General features: G+C 42.0%; 1 protein-coding gene across 1 annotated transcript in view; it reads right to left on the reverse strand.

Moving 5' to 3' along the window:
- LOC135482751 (voltage-dependent T-type calcium channel subunit alpha-1H-like) overlaps positions 1 to 22,443 on the reverse strand; it is a 603,345-nt gene that overhangs the window by 81,589 nt on the left and 499,313 nt on the right. The window contains exons 20-21 of the mRNA XM_064763135.1: positions 16,311 to 16,379; positions 12,699 to 12,883 (exon numbers count right to left, since the gene is read on the reverse strand). Coding sequence (XP_064619205.1) covers positions 12,699 to 12,883; positions 16,311 to 16,379 — 254 coding nt within the window. The remainder of the gene's footprint in view (positions 1 to 12,698; positions 12,884 to 16,310; positions 16,380 to 22,443) is intronic.

Raw genomic sequence — 22,443 nt, forward strand, 5'->3', positions numbered from 1 at the left:
CCGATCACTGCTCCTGCCTCCTGCCCCGTTCAACTTAAATGCATCAGATCTTTCTCATGAGTGGAAGGTAGACTGAATCATATACGTTTTATGCCATAGCTACTAAACTCAACAAAAAGAATGATAGTATTCAGTTTGCAACTTTTCCACACTGCTTGAGGGCACCTGTGCAACGCGTTTTTGCCAATTTACCAGGTGAAAAGGACACTTTGGAACATGCTCAAAGCTGTCTCAAAGGTACTTTGACCCAAAGAAGAATTTTGTGGGTGAGTGTTACAAATTTTGTCAACGTGTCAACAACAAGAGGAAACTATGGATCAATAAGTCGCTGTCCTGCGTAAACTGGTTGCTTCATCATGCCAATTCAGAGATTTCGAGGATGAACTGCCCCGGGATCAGGTTGTCGAAAAATGTCATTCCCGCAAATTGGGTGAAAAGTTTCTCGCGCAAGAGTTCCTGGACTAAGGAATAGCCCTTAAAATGACACGTTTGTTTGAATCGCCTCAAGCGGAAGCTAAAGCTATGGGCAGTGCCAAACAAATGTCTTTAGCCACGCGTATTGTTACGCAGACATCATCCAGAGGGGAAACCCATAAACCTTACGGTGCTAATGCTAGCCCTAGTAACTTTTCGAAACCACAAAAACCTGCTACTGGCTCCTGTTACCAATGTGGCAATACCGTGCTGACACTTGTGGCTCCATCAGTGCCACATGTTCGTACTGGAAAAAGCCGGGGCATTTCCAGAAAGTATGTCAAACCAAGGCACGTGATACAAAATCACAAGAAACTACGTCTGCGCGTTAGAAAGCAAAAGGAAAGGTTCAAAAAAAGAATATCCGAGCTGTGTGAATGGAGGAAATTCAGGACTCTGATTCGGATGATGAAATCATCAAAAGAGTCAATACTACTACCAAAGCTCCTGGTACAGTAACTGTGACAATAAATCGTCAACGATTGAAAGTCGTTCCTGATACTGGATCAGAAAGTATTATTATTTCACTGAATTGTATAACAAACTGTTCTGCCGATACTTGCCATATACCACAAAGAAAAAGTTTATGGCTTTCGCACAAAATGATCCACTAACCTGCCGTGTTTTTTTTACTACTAACGTTGGATATATGGAATCGTAACATGCGAATGGATTACCCTACTTCTGCAAACTAGATGCTCTGAAAGGCTTTCATCAAATTGAACTTGCGCCAGAACCACGTAATCTGACTTGTTTCATAACTGAACGAGGATGTTACCAATTTAAAAAGGTACCATTTGGTTTGGCAAGCGCAAGTGAGGCCTTCAAGAAGGCAATTGACGATGAGTTTGGAGGATTAGAAGGCATTGAAATATATGTCGACGATATCTTAGTGAATGCAGTAACAACGGAGGAGTTGATTGCACGTGTGCGTGCTATTCTACAGCATTGTAGAGAACGAAATCTGAAGCTTAACAGGACAAAGTGTGGTTTTGGCTTTGAATCTGTGGGTGTTTTAGTCATATTCTGAGTGCGGACGGCATCCGTGCTGTTCCTTTTAAAGTGCAAGCAATGAAGGACCTACAGCCACCGTCTAATATAGCTGAACTCCGCTCATTTCCTCGGAACTTGTATTCAAAATTCATACCAGACTACGCAAATCTCAGTGAACCATTGCGTGCCACGAAAAGGAAAGGGACTAAGTGGCAATGGACCGAGACAGAGAACGCTGCATTTGAAGCACTTAAAAAGACGCCTTGTGATGAGCCCTGCTTGGCTTTTTACCAGTTTGAAGCTGAAACATTCTAAAAGGGGTTGTGTGAAGTAAAAGGTACGCCATTATGAAGTAAAAATTATGCTTCTAGACACTGAGCTGAAGATGCCAATGTAATTTTTTTTAAAAATCTGCCCAGTAGTTTCCGAGTAATCCGCATAGCAAGGTCCGCAACTTCCCGCGCAAATTTGAAGTTCGCGCATGCGTGGTATCATTGTGGAGGAGTATGCATTCGGCGATGACTCAGTCGATATGTGATCATTCGCACATCGATCGATTGCGTCTGACATGTCTGACGTAGGCTAACCATAACAAAACAAAACAAAGACTAGAATGTCTCGGCAATGTTCTGCTTTGAATTGTCGCCTAATGCGAAAGCAGCCATGTTTATTACTAAACGGTACTTCCTTGGGCAAAACGGCAAATCTTCGCTGATTGTTCGCGCTGCCGCTGGCTCGCAAGCGATTGCGTCCGTACAATATCAAAATTGAACATGTGAAAGGAGTGAAAAACATCGCCGATTACCTCTCACGTTCACTGTCTTCAAAGTGTCAGAATTCACACAATCTCGCTGAATACTATATCCACTCTGTTGGCACGTTCTGTACTTCTGAAGAAATGGATGCCCTTTCTTTCGAGGAGATTCAAAAGGCTACGAAAACCGATAAACTTTTGCAAGAACTTGTGAAAATTCTGAATCATGGAAAATGGCCACGTACCTTTCCTGAGGATTTGAAACCCTACTACAAACTTAGAGAGGAACTATCTCTATACGAATCATGTGTCTTGCGTGGTAACCGTCTAGTGATTCCTAGTTTACTGCAAAAACGTGTGTTGTCATTGGCGCATGAAACTCTCCAAGGAATTGTGCGTACAAAACAAATGTTGCGCATGAAATTCTATTGGCCTGGTTCGGATAAAGCAGTTGAAAACCTTGTTTCTCAATGTAATGCATGTGTTCTAAATCAGCCATTGTTGGATAATCAGCCACTTCACCCAACTGAGTTACCGCCAAGTCCTTGGTATAAATTAGGTATGGATCTTGTAGGTCCAATCCGAGGTCAATACATATTCACGATGGTTGACTATTATTCATCTTATCCTGAGGCATACATTTTGAAGGATATCCCATCACAAGCCAGCTGATTACGAGGTTGACAGATGTATTTGCTAGATTCGGATAACCTCAGTGTATTGTAACTGATAATGGCAGTTAATTTGTTTCCTCAGAGTTTTAAAAATATCTGAAAGATTGTGGAATTCAGCACTATAGATCTTGATGGCGTATAGAAATACACCACATAGAGCTTTGGGAGAGACTCCAGCTTGTTTTTTATTAAACAGACCTCTGAGAGACAAGTTGCCTACCATCCATACTGTTACTGATGGTAAAAATTACGAAATGTGTAGAATGGTATGGCATCAGCGGTTCTTTGGTTTGATGCATTTTCTGGCTTAAACAGATGCTACAAGATTTCACCATGTCCTCAATGTCTCCATTCATGGTTGTCCAAAATAGAATGTCTCGGACCTTCTTGGTTGCCTCACAGCCCATGTGACCACCATGAGCGTGACTCATGCACTCCTTCTGAAGTTTACTTGGCACTACGATTTTATGTCCTTTGAATATTACACCCTTGTCGACCACAAGTTTATAAAGGAAAGAAAAGTAAGTTTTTAGTTCTTTCGCAACCCGGCTTTCTTTTTCTGGCCAGCATGTGAGAATGACAGTGCTTAGTTTGCTCAACTCTTCATCCGGGGCAGTGGCCGGTTTCAGTTCTTCCAATTTTGTCTTTGAGATGAGAAGATTGCAGAGAACGTCATAGTCATTGAGTGTTTCCTCTAGCTCTGCGTCGTGTTTATTCAGGGGCAAGTATGCACGTGAAAGGGTATAGGCGATAAAAAGTTATTTGCCCTGTTTATTGTTATATTTGTTGCCAGACTTCACTAGCCCAACAGATGCCCATTGGCAACCTGAGATAGCGAAACCGCCCGTAAGGGGTCCCGAATGTCGTCAAGAACGAAGATTTCTCTGCGAGTGGAATGTGGTAGAAAGCTTGGCTTACGTCGATTACGGTAAACAGATTGGCATTCAGCACGTTCGCTACAACTTGTTTTATCGTCCTCATTGGGTAGTGTGGCCTCTTGATCGCTTTATTCAAATCTCCCGGGTCTATACTCTTATATCATCAGTGCTCTTTTTTGTAGTCACAACTAATGATGAAACCCAGTCTGTGGGTTCTGCAACCGGTGCTATGATTCTGTCACGGACCATCTCAGCTAGTTTATCTTTCAGTTTTTCTCTCATTGCTACTGACACATTTCTGACAGGTCTCACAACTGGTGGAACATCATGATCCATTGCTATTTTGTATTTAACGGGCAATGTTCCCAATTTCCCATCGAACAGCTCGGGGTATTTTTTTTAAACACCATGCAATTCTACTGCCTTATCGACTTTGAACACATCTGAGCTAAGAGTCAGTAGACCTAAACGTAGACTGTCTTTCAAACCGGGTAACGTAGTGACATCTTGATCCATGATGTGAAACTCAAGAGTGCTCTCCTGGTTGTCGTGTACACAAGACAGCATGGCAACGCCCATAGATCTTGTGGCGTGACCACCGGAAAACCGAAGTTTGACTGTTTTCGACACGTCTAGTTTGCCTTTAAGACAAGCATTTTCACTAGGCTCATTATGTTGCATTTAGCCCCAGTGTCTACCTTCATAGTTGACTTGCCCTTGTTCACATTCAATACAACATGAATGTCCTCTTTAGATCCTGGTTTCTCTACAGTTTCGATGTAGAGGGTATCAGAAAATTCGCCACATATTTCAAGTTCACCGACAGTCTTTTTTGTGTTCCCACGTGGATTGTGATCAACATACGGAAATGAAATGATTCCACCTAGCGCATTTGGTGCACTGTTTGACAAAGGCAGGGCATGCAGATCGAGACTTGTCTGCATGTTTTTGGTACCCACATTTATCACATTTGCCTTCAGGTTTTTGCGTTTCTGGGCGTTTTCCTTGTGTTGGCTTGAATTTTTGACTAAATTGTTGCTTTTTGAGAGAGAGAGAGAGAGAGGGAGAGAGAGGGAGAGAGAGGGAGAGAGAGGGAGAGAGAGGGAGAGGATATTAACAGATCAGTATGTAGTACTATTTGGACTGTCTTGTGCAGTCAGTACATTCTCGTCATTTCTGTTTGGGTTAGTTGGGAGGGTTAAAGAAAGTTGTTAGGTAAAAAAAAGCAAAGATTTTGTTAACCAAACGAGAAGTTGGTACATTTCATATACATAATTAGACAATTAGATAATGACTTCATGACCTCTACTGATAAATACAGTCCTATCCAAGCACTCCTGAACTAATATAATGCAAGGTACGTACATTTAGGCTGCGGCACCTCTGCGGCACCTCTCCAGGGAGTGGTGTTGCATGGAGTGAATAACAATTGGTTGGCTTTTGTTGATATTGATTTTGAGGTCTAGATCTTGAAGAGTCTATTAAAAGCGGTTAGAAAAAGACATTGTCTGCTAAAAAAAGACGTTACGTAAATAAGTGTTAGAGGGAATTTTCTGAAATAAAAGTGATAAAATCTAAAATGGTAGATTGTAAAACCCAGATGTGAAAATTAGAAGTTCAAGATCAATTCTTCTGCATCATTAATGGTGCAGAATGAACCATTCCTGCACCACATATTGTCAAATACCATGATTTCATCCTCTAGTTTGTAATAGAGGTAGTCTATGTTGATACGGTATTTTAGAAATGATCTAAAGTTCTCTAGCGAATCGGTGGCTCCTTCACCAAAGATTTTATGCACAAGTGCTTTGTAGGCTGCTGCTTGGGCGGTGACAAAAGTGTAATTGATGTACCTGTTTGCGAGAGAGGTGAGGGGTAATAAAGATATATAGTCCTTTATCGAGAAAGAGTATTCGTTGTTGACTTTCAGCACTAAGCTTGCTACGCATTGAGCTAGAGGGGTAAGATGATGACATTGTACAAAGGAATGTAGTAGGTCGTCGTGACTCCCACAAAATAGACAATGGGGGTTGTTTACAAAACCTGCAATATATCTGATCAAACCAGTGGGCATTGCACCATGTAGAAGTCTAAAATGAATAAACACGTGGTCGTCCTTGATAGGCTTTGAAAACGTAGAGGTGAAGCTGGGAGCAACATCAGACCCGGCCAAAAAATCATCCCACCTGTGACCAGGCCTTCTGAAATACTTCTCTTGATAGGCATTCAGACAGAAGACATTATATGCCTGCTTGACTGTTATGGAGGCGAAGGGGAGGTTGTCCCCGTTTAGGGAGACATCATCACCCTTCTCATGAATCCTTGGAACTGCAACCAGAACATCCCTCAGCTGAGGCTTATCAAAGGAGCTAACGTTTGAAGTTGGAGATGCGAGAAAATCTACCCATTTCCTAGGAAGGGACTCAACTAGGGCCTTTAGCTCCTTTGAAAGGAGTCGTTTGGAGTTGTCAGGTACAGCTCGATGAATTTCATCAATATTCCTGAAGGACAGATCCGACTGGAGAAGATGTCTAAGTAAAGTTACACCAGCCTTGGCTAAGAGCGAGTTTACTGGAGAGAAGTTAGTGAGAATATCCGGGTTAAAGAAGACTGGTTCGGAGATTATTTGTTCGAGGGTTAGAGTGTCAGGTTCACGAACAATGGAGATCTGGGAGATGGTACGAATTGACTCCGAATAGAACCTTGGGAGAGTGCGGATGATCTCGTTTGGAAAACGAGCAACTAGAAATTCCTGGGTATAGTTGAGGCCTAAAAGGCTCTTGAGGTAGTAGAGAGCAACAGCGTAGCAGGGATGACCCCTTTCCCCGAAAAGGACGTCTCTGAGGAACTGTAGACGGAAAGCTCTGATTTTGCATTTGACATTGCCAAGCGCAAGGCCACCATCGGAAACTGGTAAAGACATAATTTCCGAAGGTATCCAGTGTTTGTTTTTGGTCCAGAAAAAGTCTAGCATGAGTCTCTGAACATCAGCCACCAATGTAGCCGGGGGTGTAATGACTTGAAGCTTGTATACAAGTGTCGACAGAACAAGACTGTTAATAAGCAACACCTTGCCTCTTTCAGACAAGCAGTTAAGGACAGGCGTCCATGCCCCAAATTTCACCCTGAGCTTCTCCATGGTGTTATCCCAGTTTTGTTTTTCAAACAACGTTTCGTTGCCGAGAAAGATTCCGAGACTTCTCACGCCTTTGTTGTTCCACAACAACCCGAGTGGTCGATCAGGTCTATTCCTCCACGCACCGGACCATAGACCTGTGGATTTGGTATAGTTGACCTTGGACAAACTGGCCCTCTCATAAGTGCTGATACAGTTTTTTAAAGCCACGAACCCTGGATTTGATGTAATAAAGACATTTAAGTCATCAGCATACGCACTCTGTTTAGTAGGTGGTAAATCCGTATCTGGAAAAGACAACCCTTGTATATCAGGATTCATCCGAATGTTATTGAGAAGAGGCTCAATTGCAATAGCATAGAGCGACCCCGACAATGGACAACCTTGTCGAATTCCACGAGTGAATCCAAAAGGAGCACCAAGAGATCGATTGATTTTCAAAATACACTCAGCATCAACGTATAAAAGTTTGATCCAGGATATGTAGAACTCTCCGAAACCAAGAGTCCGGAGGACACGAAAGAGCCAATCATGATCAATCCGATCAAACGCTTTTTCCTGGTCAATGGAAACAACTGCAAGATCTAGGTTGTTCTTGTTGTAGTAGAAAAGCGTATCTCGTAGAAGCGATATGTTATTGAGAATTGACCTATTTGGAACCGTATACGACTGGTCAGGGTGAATGACCTCCAGTAGGCAGTGTTTTAAACGGTTTGATAAGGCCTTTGTGAAGAGTTTATAATCACAACACAGAAGTGATACAGGGCGCCAATTTTTTAGGCAACTGAGGTCCCATTTCTTAGGCAAAAGTGTAACAACTGAGCGTCTACACGATATAGGTAGCTCGCTTTTTGCGACAGCATAGGTGAAAACATCTAGTAAGTCAGGACCCAGTATGCTCCAAAACGTTTTATAAGACTCAAAAGGTAGACCGTCGATACCTGGGGATTTATTACTCAAGCAGGTTGACAAAGCTTCCGTGAGATCATCGAGCGTTAAGGGACTATCACAAGAGTTCCTGAGGTCTTCGGACAGTGTTGGTAGATCACGAAGCAAATGATCCTGAGCATCGAAATCAGTTGGCTCCTTTGCGAAGAGATTGGAGTAGAAATCTTTTGCCATATCCCGTATGTCGTTGGGGTCAGTGACCACTTCTCCAGATTCCTTCCTCAGGTTAGAAATTGTCCTGTTTATGCCCTTCTTCTTTTCAAAGCTAAAGAAATAAGACGTTGGCGCGTTAAAATGATGCAAGAACTGGAAACGTGACCGGACACATGCTCCGCGAATTTTCCTTTCCTTCAAAGTCTGAAGTAGCTGCTTTTTCTCCTCAAGCTCAGCTGTATCGGCCAAGTCGAGTGGCTTGGGAAGCAAGTCCAACCTATGAATCCCTTGATTTGGTTTGTTCTCCTCAGCAGCGGCTACTCTGTTCTTCCTTATGGAATGTTGCTTAGAGATCAACCTGAGCCGATTCTTCCCAATTTCCCACCAAAGAGAGAGAGATTCATACTTGGTTTTGCAGGCTTGCCAAGATGTCCAAAAATCACGAACTTCCTTGCCATATGCAGTCTCAGAGAGGATATCAGTGTTCAGACACCAGTGTGGTGAAGGAATTGACGTTTTGTTTGGTAACTGGATAAGAAGTTTTACCGGTGAGTGATCAGACCTGAAAGCTTTCAGGGTCTCCACTTGAGAAATGTGATTTGCAATGTAGTCTGAAACATAGAAACGATCAAGCCTCGCTGCGGAATTCCTTAGGTTCGTGCGACAGGACCATGTGAATTTAATCTTATCTATATAATATATATCTATATATTATAAGCCCCATTGTTGGGCGCGTAAACATTTAGGAAGTTGAGACCGTGTCCTTTGAAGGTACCGTGGATATGAATGCATCTACTAGCTACTGGATAATTGACCGAAACATCATACCCTAGCATCCTGGAAGTGAAGAGAGTGGCTACTCCTCTAGCATTTATGGTTCCGTGAGAAAAATGAATAGTGCCACCCCAAGCAACGTTCCAAAATGCCTCATCTGCTGTGGAGGCGTGCGTTTCTTGTAAGAAGTAGACATCCGATTTGAGCAATTTTAAGAAGCTAAGGGTTTCTACACGTTTTAATGAATCGTGACAACCATTAACATTGGCCGAAATAACGGACAGAGACAAAATCAATACAACAACCAAACAAGCCATTTGAAGATTCGTAGGTAGATAGAAAGTTAGGATTTATTCAGATGTTCGACAAGTCTTGTTATCTTCCTTTGGTCCCCCAACGAAAGTTTGTTTGTACTTCTGTAGTTGCGAAGACTTCTCTGCAGCTTCCCGACATCATTAGTAAACTCTTTTGCCTTTAGCAGGGGCTTTGGAGAACCTTTAACGTATTTTAGAAACTCGATAACCCTCCTGTTCGAGAAGAGGTCTCCTGATTCGTTTGCTTTTATGATGGCAAATGGGTCAGACTGTACATCTGAAGCTTGAGACAGGTTGTCGAATGAGACGGATATCTGGGACATTGTGTCAAAGGAGCGATCCAGATCCATAGCTGATCCATCCTCCTTATCATCATTCCCAAGCTCTGCAAAGGGTGCATTCCCAAGCTCCGCAATGGGTGCATCAGGAGGTTGTGCGTTTGTTGCAGATATAATTTTTTCAATACGTGGGACCTTGCGCGAGGCCGAGTCACTTTTGTGCGGTGACGTTGATGGGGTAGGCGTCTTTCTAGTAGCTGGATTGGATTGAAGGCACGCTGGATGACTGTCGTTGTTTGTCGGAACTGAATCACTCTCAGCAGCATTTCCAGACACGTAAAGGGTCGTTAGAGAGAAGTTCAAGCCTTCGAGAGTGAACGGCAAGCCTGTATCCGCAGGAGTATCCGCTGAGGTCGTGTCAACTGGCAGATGGGGCTGTGCATTGCCAACAAGAGGGTTGAAACTGTCTATTTGAGAGGTTTCCATAGGATCTGGCAGAGAATCCGTATTCAAACCTAGGCGTGGTTGAGTGTCATCTTGAGAGGAATCTAGATTTTGACGGTCAGTGCTGGCCTTTGGGTCCACAACAACACTCCTGATTGATTTTGAAACATAGTCTCCAAAGGACTCCTGCGCTGCATGTCCTGTGACAGTGGGAATGGCGGGGTGCTTCTTTTTGGATCATTTGTCGAAGCCAACAAATCGGCTTGTGCTTTTCCTGCGACAGGAGGAGCCACAGTAGTTGAATTTGCTTTTGAACGACACCGACGCGTAGGATGGCCGATTTTCTTACACATATTGCACCGTAGATTGTTATCTGTTGACAAGTAGACCTTGACCATGTCAGGACCAGACGGAACCATCAGAGTGTACGGCAGCTCTGCCCCGGGATCGAGACTTATCCTAGTTTGTCTACGAAAAGACTTGATGTGACTTAGGCCCTTTTGCCTGGTACCAAGAGGGATGTTCCGAATTGACGAAGCTGCATTATTATGGCATCGTTGGGCAGAAAGGGTGGTACCCCGGAAATAACTAGAAATATATAACGCAATTGGGGCAAATTGCGAATGTATGCCCCCGCTCACACCACAAAAGTTTGAAGTGTGTCAAACCTCTAGTTCTTCAGTTAACAATCGGAATACCAAAATCTAAGTTGGCTGCTGGCAGCCATATTGGATTTTGGAACACGCCCAAAATTGATAGAGAGCATCCCCTGAATGACCATTGCACCACAAAAGTTTGAAGTGTGTCAAACCTCTAGTTCTTCAGTTAACAATCGGAATACCAAAATCTAAGTTGGCTGCTGGCAGCCATATTGAATTTTGGGTCAGGCCCAAAATCGACAGGGAACCTCCCCTACAAAACCTCATCACACCACATAAGTTTCAGGTCTGTCACTCACTTGGTTCTTGAGTTCTTGAGGAATGCGAAAAACCAAGTCGGGCCTGGCAGCCATCTTGGATTTCGGATCGGGCCCAAAATGGATAGGGAACCTCCCCTACACTAGGTAATAACACCACATAAGTTTCAGGTCTGTCACTCACTCGGTTCTTAATTTACGGGGCGGAATACAAATCATCAAGTCGGGGACCTGGTGGCCATCTTTGATTTCGGGTCTGGCCCAAAATCGATAGGGAACCTCCCCTACCATAGACCATTACACCACAAAAGTTTGAAGACTGTTGGACCTCTGGTTCTCCAGTTAACGAGCGGAATGCCAAAATCTAAGATGGTGGCTGGCGGCCATCTTTGATTTCGGGTCAGGCCCAAAATCGATAGGGAACCTCCCCTACCATAGACCATCACACCACAAAAGTTTAAAGACTGTTGGACCTCTGGTTCTCTAGTAAACGAGCGGAATGCGAAAATCTAAGATGGCGGCTGGCGGCCATATTGGATTTTGGAACGCGTCAAAAAACAATAGGGACCCTTTGACACACTAGGCCTACACCCCCTAAAAATTTCAAGTCAGCCGAGCAAGGGGTTCTTGAGTTATAGTCTGGAATTCAGTGCGGCGGACGCGGACGTGGCCGCGGCCGGAAACCACTCAAGTACATAATGCCCCCACTTTAGCGGGGGCATAATGAGATTGGTAGTCGGCTTTCCAACCGGATGAACGTCCAAAAAGTGTCCACTCACAGTCAACCCATGAGCAGTAACAATATTCGCAAAAGTCATAGACGTGAATAAAACCTTCGCTTTTCTCTCACATTTAGAACCAGCGACAATATTCTCTGCTCCGACAGTTTTAGCTATTGGGAGTAAGTAATCGTCCAAGGTAGCGTCATCAATAAACCTGCATTGTATTCCGTGTTCTCGGCTCATACCCCAGAAAATGTCCTCTTTTATCAATTGACTCGTTGGATTATTCAATACCCAAATGATTTGCTGCTATTGATTGGTGATCTAGGCCCGTCTGCACTACCAGTGCCTGACGTATGTGTAGGCCTATTGCATGGTGTAGTGCATGCCTTGCTAGGCCCGGAACCTGAGAATCCTGCATGATTTGGAAACCAAAGTTCCTCAAAAGCCCACAAAGGCCGCAAAAAGTGACCTAAACTTATCAGCCAGAAGCTAGCCTGAATATTAACAAAAACAAAGAACCAAAAAGCGAAAAAGAAACGTGAAACCTAAATAAGCGAAAACTGTGGAAGTATCGGAGACCGACATGAAACGTGACCTCCCCCTATGAGAGAGAGAGAGAGAGAGAGAGAGAGAGATAGAGAGAGAAAACCAGTGAAGGAAGACCAACGTCTTAATAAGCGAGAAATTGCATTTTTTTCTTTTTCAGTTTTGGCCTTCTAGTGGCCAAGTGAAGACTCTGATCGAACTGAAAATTGTTGTCGGAGGTTATCTGATGTAGGTTAAATGGCATGAAATTTCCATTCGGCTATATACTTTAGCACATTTCCTAACCAGCATGAATTCTTAACCACCAAAAATCTATACAGTGAGCAAAATAGCCCCCGGCCTTTTCATTTTGATGAGTGATCATCTCATTTTATTTTATCCTCACAATTGATGACATTGAATAACGCTTTTGGGTTGCCACGGTTAATAAAGGTATTGGTTTACCTTTGCAACACAACAGAAACAAGGCCCTCCCATTACAGTGTTGGAGGGGTACAATTGGATAGAAATGATAAATACAGGCCTTATGCCCCTCAAAATAAACTAATCTTTTGTATGTTTCCTTTTATGTCGTCCTTTCCTCTCCAGGCAAGCAAGTATTTTTCTTGAGCAGACCGGTACCTTTAGCAACCATGCTTATCTGGTGTTCTAATGATAGTGGCCCAATGGCATTCAATACAGGCCAACTCACCTTAATGGTCTAAGTGTCCTCAGTAAGCGGAGAACTCTCAGAATTCCAAATATTCTATTGCTACTGCCAGCTATCCATGTGATGAGGGTGTCAACTAAGGAAATGATGACAAGGAAACCATCTAGGACATTCCATCCACTCTTCAAATAGGCATGCTGACCAATGATAAATCCTTTGGCAGCAACCTGAAAGTGGAGTAGAAGATAAGGAGGACATCATACTGAAAGCTAAATGATATCTATTGTAAATGAATTGGTCCAGGGACCATGTGCTCACCTTGGGTAACGTGATGCATGTCATTTGCAGTGGATATGAGAAGAACAGGCTCTAGCTAGTTTCAACAGTTTTCATTCCATTGAATAATATTATTCTTCTCGGCTCATTGGCACCAAAGGAAATTACCAGTACCAAGTATAGCATTTTGATTGTAAAATTGACTGAATTTCAGGGTTATTAAAGAGTGTACATGTCACATGGAAATCGGTTGACATTAGTTCAACAGTTTAGGAGTAATAGGACTTTGCTGGATTTTCAAGATGGCGGCCTGGTGGCCATATTTGTCATGGGATTTGACTGAAAATTAGGGATATTTATAAGAGTACATAGATACATCATCACATGAAGTTTGGTTGCAAACCGATCAATAGTTTCGGGGTAATAGGACGTTTAACTCTCAAGATGGCCACCTGGCGCCCGTATTGGTAGATGGATTTGACTGAAAATCAGGGCTGTTGTAGAGAGTACATAGATATACAATCACATGAAATTTAGTTGCAATCCGGCTTTGTTTAATTTTCAAGATGGCCTCCTGGCAGCTATATTTGAAGTCTGAGCGGGATAGAGGGTCCCTAGACACATGTTCTCACAAGTTTAGAACCTTCTAGCTCAAATAGAAACAAAACTTGCCACCTATTGGTGGTTTGGTGAACTTTGACCTCTGTGACCTTAAAAAGTAGGTCAAATCAAAAACCTGGGTGATATGTCATTTAACCTTATTAGATTATCAAGAATATCTCCCAAACCACAATGGCTACGCATTTCATATTTTTACTAGGCATCGATGAATATGTTAGTCATAGAACAATGTATGTTAGATAAATTTTTGAAAAAGAGGAAATGGAAAAACAATTATTTCATTCAAAAATGGAATTTTTAAAATTTTTGAAAAATCATCCAATTTCAAAATTTCTTGCAGCATCACAATCCCAAAACGTTGTTGAACTCATTCCATTACAAAACCAAGAACTATTAACATTTGTCTTGAGTCTTTTGCATTTTCTTCCTAAATTTCCCCACCTCAGTTTTAGACTGATAAACCATACTATTGACATGGTCCCCTTTGGTCTTGGACTATGACTAAGCCACTACTAATAACTCACAAGAGAGTGATGTCCCATTCAATAGGAGAAGGGCTATTTAAGAAGTAATTCATTGGCTGAAGAATTCAGTGATATTCAGCCACAAAATCATGCAGAAAAAAACAATGGAAGCTGGCTTAAATTGTGTATTTCAGATAAAACAAGTGGGATAAGTAGCTAAATAAATATCAAAGAATTTGAATCAACATAAAAAATTGAAATTTGGTGATTTTTAAAAAAATAGGAAAAAATCATCTTTACATTTAATGTTTTTACCCATTTTCCTTGTTTCCAAAACTTATCCAAATAGCATTGTTCAATGACCAACAAATTAACCGATACAAATAAACAAATTCAACAAGAATTGATACATTTTCACAAAAATTTGCAAATACAACAGCTTAGGGATTACTATCAACCAAATTAATGTAAAGGCCATTTTACATGTCTTTTTTACCACAGTTTAAGTTTCCCCTCCATGTTTAACTTGTCTTTTCCTGGTACCAACTTTGGATTAACCTATATTTGCTGGGACACAGGTTACTTGAGCCCTTGTTTGGTAAGGAAGACCCCTTCCTGACCTCTATCTGTTTTTAGTTTCTTCCTTTTCATACATGTTTTTCAAGTTTTAATTTTCAAGTCTTTATTTCTGTGAGGAGCAGTCTTGTGATCAATGTGGCCAGCAGAAGAAAAAAACAAATATATCTTCTGTCTCTCTGCCGTTTATACGCCCGTATCCTACTTTTACTCCTATCTACAAACGAAGGTGGAGGTTCTGCAATTGCATATATTGTCCGTCTTCTTGCAAGAGCTTTCTTCTTCCATACAAATGCTGTAAACACCACCAAAGCAAAAACTCTGCATCTCACCGGCGCCATCGTAAACCATTTTGTATTATTTGTTGTTGTGATATTTTCGTACCTCCACCGCCAGCAGATTGATCAGCGCCACCAATCGGCGATGTTAGTGACGAACCGGCCTCGAGCCGGATCGAGGCCAGATCGTCGAACCGTCCCCGTGTAAAAGCGAAATGAACCGTCCTGAACCGAACACGCCTCGAGACGTCTTGAACCAGCACCGTGTAAAAAGGCCTATTGATATTATTGAACCCTTTAATTGTACTGGTTGTATTATAGTTATTTCAGTAGGAAGGATTCTCTAGTGCCTTGCCTGCTCATTCTCACATGTTGTTCCTCCATGTGCAATATTGCTATTATGTAATAGGTCAACTTGGGTAAGCCCTGAAGGATTGTCCTTGTTTGTCATGCAGATTTGAGTTTCCCTTTGTTAAACCAGTCAGGTGATATTTATTTACATGTTGTAGGGAATTTATGTCCTTCAGTAAAATGTTTCTTTGTGCTACTGTAAAACCCCCCCAGGAGACGTTACGTCTTTCTAGTTTTCTTGTCTCTGGTCTTTGGTCTTTGGTTTGCTAAATTTACACAGGGTTTTCTCTGGCTTGTGTATTTTCTCTCGTTTCTTTCACAGGGTTGTTCAACAAGAAAGTGCTGGCAACATTTAAAATTAATTCCTTGGCGTCTTCAATTATTTCTGTATTTCTTACCATTTGTTTGTATTTTTGAGTTAATTGGTACCGATTGTGTATACTTGTATTTATTTGTATGTTCTTTGTTTCCAGTAAATCTTCTGCTGCTGCTGCTGCTACTGCTGCTGCTTTTAGCTGAAGATACAAAGTTAGACTTATTTTTTGGTCGACAGCCCCCATAATTTATCCGGTAACATTTTTTAGAGTAAAGCAAAGACGGCTTTAACGACCACTCATCATCCCAAGACTTTGTCTAATGATACTGAAGAACCTGGTCTAACTTTTACTAAGAAAAGGTTTATGTTTAGATGGAACCATTGATTTGTATAACATGTTTATTCCAATGACAATTCAAGCCCTCAATTATGAATTCACTGCCAGATCCTGGCTAACCCACCTGAGTTACATTTGTAAACTAATGCATAAAGTTTCAAAAAGTGCCCATAGATTAATACCCACAGGGCCGTGTAATTTCAACAAAAGAACATCAATTCAGAAATTACTATGCAGTTTTGTGAGAAGAGTATCTATTTCAATATGAATTCAGAAGTTTTTCTGGCCAAAAGAGAAACAAGCATTGGAAAACAACAAAACAATAACCGATAACAAATCCTGGCAGAATACAAACCATGCACTAATCAACATTTCTGTGGAACTATAGTCTATTCGGCCATGCATGAAATTAGATGAAAAAAAGCAATGACTTACCTTTATGGCCATTTCTGAAGTGAACACCACAGTGAACACATAGTTTGATATGGTAAGGAACTGGCGTTCCTGAAGAGGAAAACAAGAGCATTCTATGATATTTCACATGTTTTAGTGCAGAACATATCAAATAAAATAGGCATACAATAAAGAAGTTTTCATACCATGTATGTACAATTATTGTTGGCCATTCGCTCTTGTTCCCCCCCCCCCCCCAACCTATAAGAGGTAAAATTGAGGGTGTCTAAAAACAAAAGATCGAAGATTCCCAAAACTATAAAACCAAGACTCCGATGTCAACTATAAAATGAAGACCCCCGAACTATGAAATGAAGACCCTAATGTCAACCATAAAACGAAGACCCCCGAACAATACAACAAAGACCTTGATGTCAACTATAAAACGAAGAGCCCCCGAACTATAAAGCGAAGACCCTGATGGTTTTCATTCACAAGTTAAGTAACTGAACATCTGCACGTGAAGTTGAGTCTTTTTTCATTTTCGATGAACCCATGAGGACCAATTTCCGTGGATTGCCCTTAGAGACCCTGAGCATCGTTGTCTCTCAACAAGCAAGCTAGTATGCCCCTGTCCCCGAGTTGCACGGATAATGCCCTCATACAGTTATGCGAGGAGCCCAGAACCCTGGTTTGTGGATGTATGCGGTGTCATAGGCCTACCAGTGAAAGCTAGGTTAGCCGATCACGACCAATGTGGAATCGGTCCTTGGTCCTACATACATAAAAAAATCATAAACTTGCACGTACAGACGATGTCATCATATGCGTGAGGATAGCCTGCTAGCTTCCATTCATTTTTACGCCTCCCCATATCAGGTTTTTAAACATGGCATTTAAATTAACAAAATCAAATGTGTAAGATAAACAAAGATGCGAGACAGCGTTCAAGAAATTTTAGTTGGCCGATTTGGGAGCCCTGGAGGAGATCGGGCAAGGAGCCTACGCATTGTGTATTGTACCAAATGTACTAAATATGACACCGCCGTTGTTGTAAAGAAGGTTTATGGTGACACTCTCAATGTGGAACGAAACTTTTTAAAAGAATGCCGGCTCCAGAACAATATTAACCACCGAAATGTAACATCATTTCTTGGAATGTGTGAAATGCCGTTCGGCATAATGACTGAATTTGAATGTTTCGACTTCGATCCGCTTGGCCTTGAAAAATCCGTAAACAATCTTTTTCAGTGGTTGTGTGTGATTGACTCCCTAGAAGATGTCAATTCCTTGTTGAGTCTATTCCCTCACAAAGGCAGTGATGCCATCAGTGGCCTTGCCTATCTGCATAGTAAAGGTGTCGCCCACCGTGACATCAAGCCGCCAACATTCTGATATCTAACCGGCATTACAGTTCAATGGAACCGTCGAGTAAGAAATTCTTGGAGGAATACAAGTTTTGTCTTCTTGTGTGTAAACTAACCGACTTTGGGGAAAGTTGTTCGGACATCATTCAAACAAACACGGTAACGAACGCTGGAGCAAGATCCAACATTCAAAGGGGGTCATTGCCATTTATGGCTCCAGGAATCCAAGTCGAAGAACTCTGCGGGACCCGTGCAACATAAACATCGGGGTGATGGGCATGACTTTGTACGAGCTCCTAAATCCTGGCCAGTCCTACCCATTTAACCTGGAGTCAAAGGAGGAGAACATGAGAAGCCATGATCTCTACAAGAACCTTGTCGCTTCAAAGCTGAGGGTCGGGCACCGCCTTTCACCAGAATTCGAATTCTTGCAGAGGACCAACATGGCAAATTCGTATCGGATATACAAACAGTTCACAATGCAAGACTCAGATGCAAGGCCCTGCGCCGAAACACTGAGACAACCGCTCCTTATTGTCGACGATGTGAAGTTTATTTCTCTCGGAATAAGCCAATCTACCCAACAAGAGAACCATGACCGCATCATAGCATCAGCACTGACCCGTGGAGAAGCCGTGGCACTTGGCACAACCCCTGCAAACGACGGTACAAATGCCTGTTCCTTCTCTGGGACACTCAACCAGAGGCAAATGGAAATGGAGTATTGGCAGTATTTGGAGAGAGTGGGATGTTGGATCACAATGAAATCGTCAAGAACGTGTGTGGTTGGGTTGTACATCGTGTTGGAGGAGCAGGCAAGGACCATAGCCAATCCTTATCGCACAAGGATGGGTAAGTCTTGGTTTTATATCACTTAGGGCCTACACCTGATGGGGGGGGGGGGCGATTGGGGGGGGGGGGGCGATGGGGGGCAGGGGGCGGTGCCCCAAGACAACTCCCAACAACCTTTGCAGGGGAGGGGGCAAATGCCCCCGGGCAAATCTGAAAGTCAGCTTGGGTGAAAAATGACATAGTGTCCTAAATCCCCCACCCCCACGACAATAGTTTAATCCCATATGCGGATTTATAAGTGTGAGAATTAATAGAATTGAAAATAGTCTGAGTTTAATCATACTCTTTACTTATTTCTTTGTTTTATTAAGACTAGAGGCCTGGCGGCCTGAATAGCTACGCTGGCGGAATTTAATAGCAAGGAATGAGATGAATGACAAGAAAATGTAGCAAGTAGTATATGCGAGTACCAGAATGTAGGTTTATGGTAGATAAGGAAATGTGGACAGACTAAATGGAATCAAGCTGAGACAAATGGGGCCAAATTCATGAAGGGCGTTCAGGTTAACCTTTTCAGTCCCAGGGGTATAGCATGCCCCCTAGCAACACACAGCCACTTCTTATTGCTGGATGCAGCCAGGTGTTTCAGGTGCAAATTGATGGATCACTAAATTGATGGCCACAGGACACACTAGTATATTGGTTTATTTTTCAAACAAAAGGCTGCAGCACCTGTCAAGATAACACATGTACAAGGCATGGTTGGCGGGATGGCATCTCACTGTGAGCAAATACAATGGAACTTATGCAGGATGCTGTCCCGCCTGGGGACTCAAAAGGTTAAAACAGCGTTTAACAACTGAATAGACAGATTCAGGTCCTTCATGTAAATCTTCACAGAATATGAATAGGCCCTATAACTAATCAGGGAGAAGTTACACACGTCTAATGAATTTGGCCCCTAGGGTGGATGACAGTGGTGAAGGTTTTATTTGAACTGCAGTGAATGAAGTAGTTGAGGGGTTCTTTTGTCACATCTGCTCTTCAATACCTTCAGTGCCTTTGCTCCAACTGTGTTTAAGCAGGCCAGCGCAAAACTGCTCTTTCAATAACTTTAGTTTGATGCCATTAACGCAACTGCCTTCCTCTGACGGTGTTAAAGTTGTTTAGTGAGTCATAAAAGTATATCAGGGTAAACCTACTCTTAAACACTTTTAGTTTGATATCAAACACGGATGACACCTTTCGCTGTAACCGTCTCCAAGTAGGTCAGTTGGTAATGAAAATGGGTTAGCACAAACCTACTGTTCATTATCTTTAGTTCGATATCAAACACGACTACTTTAGTTATATCAGTCTTAAAGTAGGGCAGAAGGTCATAAAAGTAGGTCAGTGCAAATCTCTCCTTTATTACTTTAAGTTTAGATTAGATCATGTGACACTGCCCTATTCCCTCCAATAAGGTTACAATGCAGTCTCCAGATTGTGACGTGAGACATGATGCCATCTCTTTCATCACCCGCTTCTCTCATATCAATCAGGCTACAATTAAGTCTTACTTGATTGTCACATCAGGGATGATAACGTCTCATACATCATGCTCTTCTCTTATATCGATCAGGCTACAATGTGGTCACTCACTTGATTGTCACATCACCCTCTTGTCTCATATCATTCAGGCGACAATGCAGTCTCTTACTTGATTGCGACATTATGTATGATGACGTCTCTTACATCACCATAACCCTTGCCTGACCTCTTCTGAAAAGGTGCTTGACTTTCAGTTGCAAGTTGCGGGAAATTTTCATGTAGAAACAATTTGGTTTCCTGGTATCAAATGATCAGACGCGGTGCCGTCTTTACACTGGCAGATAAACTAAACATAAAGGACTCCTATTGCGCCGTGGATAATTTATTTTCCGAGGCATTTCCCTCTCTCTCGACCCAGGGTCGAGCGCGACAGTAAAGGGGTAGGAATTTTAACTCGACCTAAGGTCGAGCATGACACTAGTATAAGCGTTAAAGGTTGCATGTTCAAGAGTTTAGGAATATAATCAAGCTTTATTTTTTAATATTATAATAAATAACAAGAGGCCCAAGGGCCTGGCCGCTGGATGACCTAATAACACAGGACTGAGGATGTAAAGTAGTAAGTATCGGCTTTATACTACTGTTTGAAGGTCAAGAGAACACGTTATACCACTAAAATGTCCAATGCAGAGCTGCCAGCTGGATGAAAAATGTGATTGAACTAATCATCCATGGTTTGTAACTATTACAGGATGCAACGGAAGATAGTGTCAGAGAGGATGTGACTTCTCCATGGACAACTGTAGTATGTCCAGGCTGGGTTGTACATCACAAGGATACAAAATGCTGTTTGTAATTGAGAGCTATCCTGATTTAACAGAGGTCAAATAAATAGAAATGACCAGTTTGGGGCTAACCCCACTGCTTTTTTTTTTAATAAGGTAGAGATTACAGGAGTCAACAACATTAATTTTATTGAGAGAAACTGACCTGTCCTGCAGGTGATTTGAATTTACAAAGGCTCATTTTCCATGACTTTGTGCTCTACTGCATATTCCTAGTGAGTCGATCGGGAACCCATCTATTTTTTATTTAGACCAGCGATGACGTCATTTCTGGTGATTCCCTATGTGTCCAATGAGCACATTTTAAAGTGTGCCATTTATGTATTTTATCAGCGCTGCCAATTGTCGAACTGAATGCCGTAGCTCCGTCAATTTTGAATCAATTTTTATTGGAGTAACATTATTGTGTTGCTTGGAATGTCTACTTTTTACTCATGTAAAAATCATGGTACTAAAAACTAAAATGCAAACAGATTCATGCCGATTCACTGCACATATTGTGGGAATTCTCCACTTAAAAATAATTCGCGATCAGAACGTGCACTTCTAATATCGTTTTCACAGAATTGTTGCCAACTAATTTCTGAAAGTAGTCTCTAAAGACCGTTTGACTACCCACTGAAAGGAACTAGTGATAATATCGCCTACTTGACTACTTTTTAGCAGAAAATTGGTTACCGTGTTGCAAAATCAATCTTCCATCTTTAGACTGGTCATAGTGGGTATACTGAAATATAGCCTGGTTCCTTGGCCAATTCCATGCGCAGAATACAACTGCGCAACTATATGTCATAGCCAGGGCTTTTGAATCGTCAAAAATTCAGTTAAATAAACTAATTCCATTACAAGTAAAAATTAAAAATTATCAAAAAATATTCAGCCAGATGTGAAAACAATATTTCCTATTCCTATTTCCTCTGTGGACCGACGTATAAAGGAATGAAGTTTAAACTTCCCGATGACCTCATTCGCTTAATGTAGGTCGGATCGCGCAGATTTTTGGTTTCTGAGTTCATCTTGGGTTACGCCTAATTTAGCAGCGTCAATGAAGTGCCTAGGCCTTGCGGTTACAAAATTCCCAAAAGTGACACAGAAGGAAGGACAGACACCATTCCCTCAGTAATATTACCAGCTTTGCTGACTTTGTCAGCTGAGCTAAAAATTCAGAGATGCCTATTCAATTTCAAGGCTTCTTTATTCACTCAACTTGTACAGTACAGTGAAACAAGACCAAAACGTGAAGGACAAATCAGCTTAGATACAGCGTCTTCTTTCCCGATCCTGTCAATCTCATGGCTGACTGGTTGATTGGTTTCGTGTCACCAGTTCCACAGCATGCACAGCAACACCACTTTGCCAGTGGAGACCACCGGCATGACTCGTAGATTATAGACTGCATCATCCTGTAAACATATGAAAAAATAGTACTTTGTAAAAAAACACCATCAAAATAAAGATATTTATTATCAATATTCCCGATTACGTTACAAAAACAACGAGTGGTCTGATACGAGAAGGCTAATACGCGAAAACCGTGAGAGGATATACAACCCTGTATGGCTTTCTGTTCATGTTGGTGGTGAGGTAAAACAAAAATGTACAAAAAAAGATCAAAACTTTTGTGAAAAACTAGTGAACTGG

The sequence above is a fragment of the Lineus longissimus genome, chromosome 1 (assembly GCF_910592395.1).
Source record: "Lineus longissimus chromosome 1, tnLinLong1.2, whole genome shotgun sequence".
Taxonomy (NCBI): Eukaryota; Metazoa; Nemertea; class Pilidiophora; order Heteronemertea; family Lineidae; genus Lineus; species Lineus longissimus.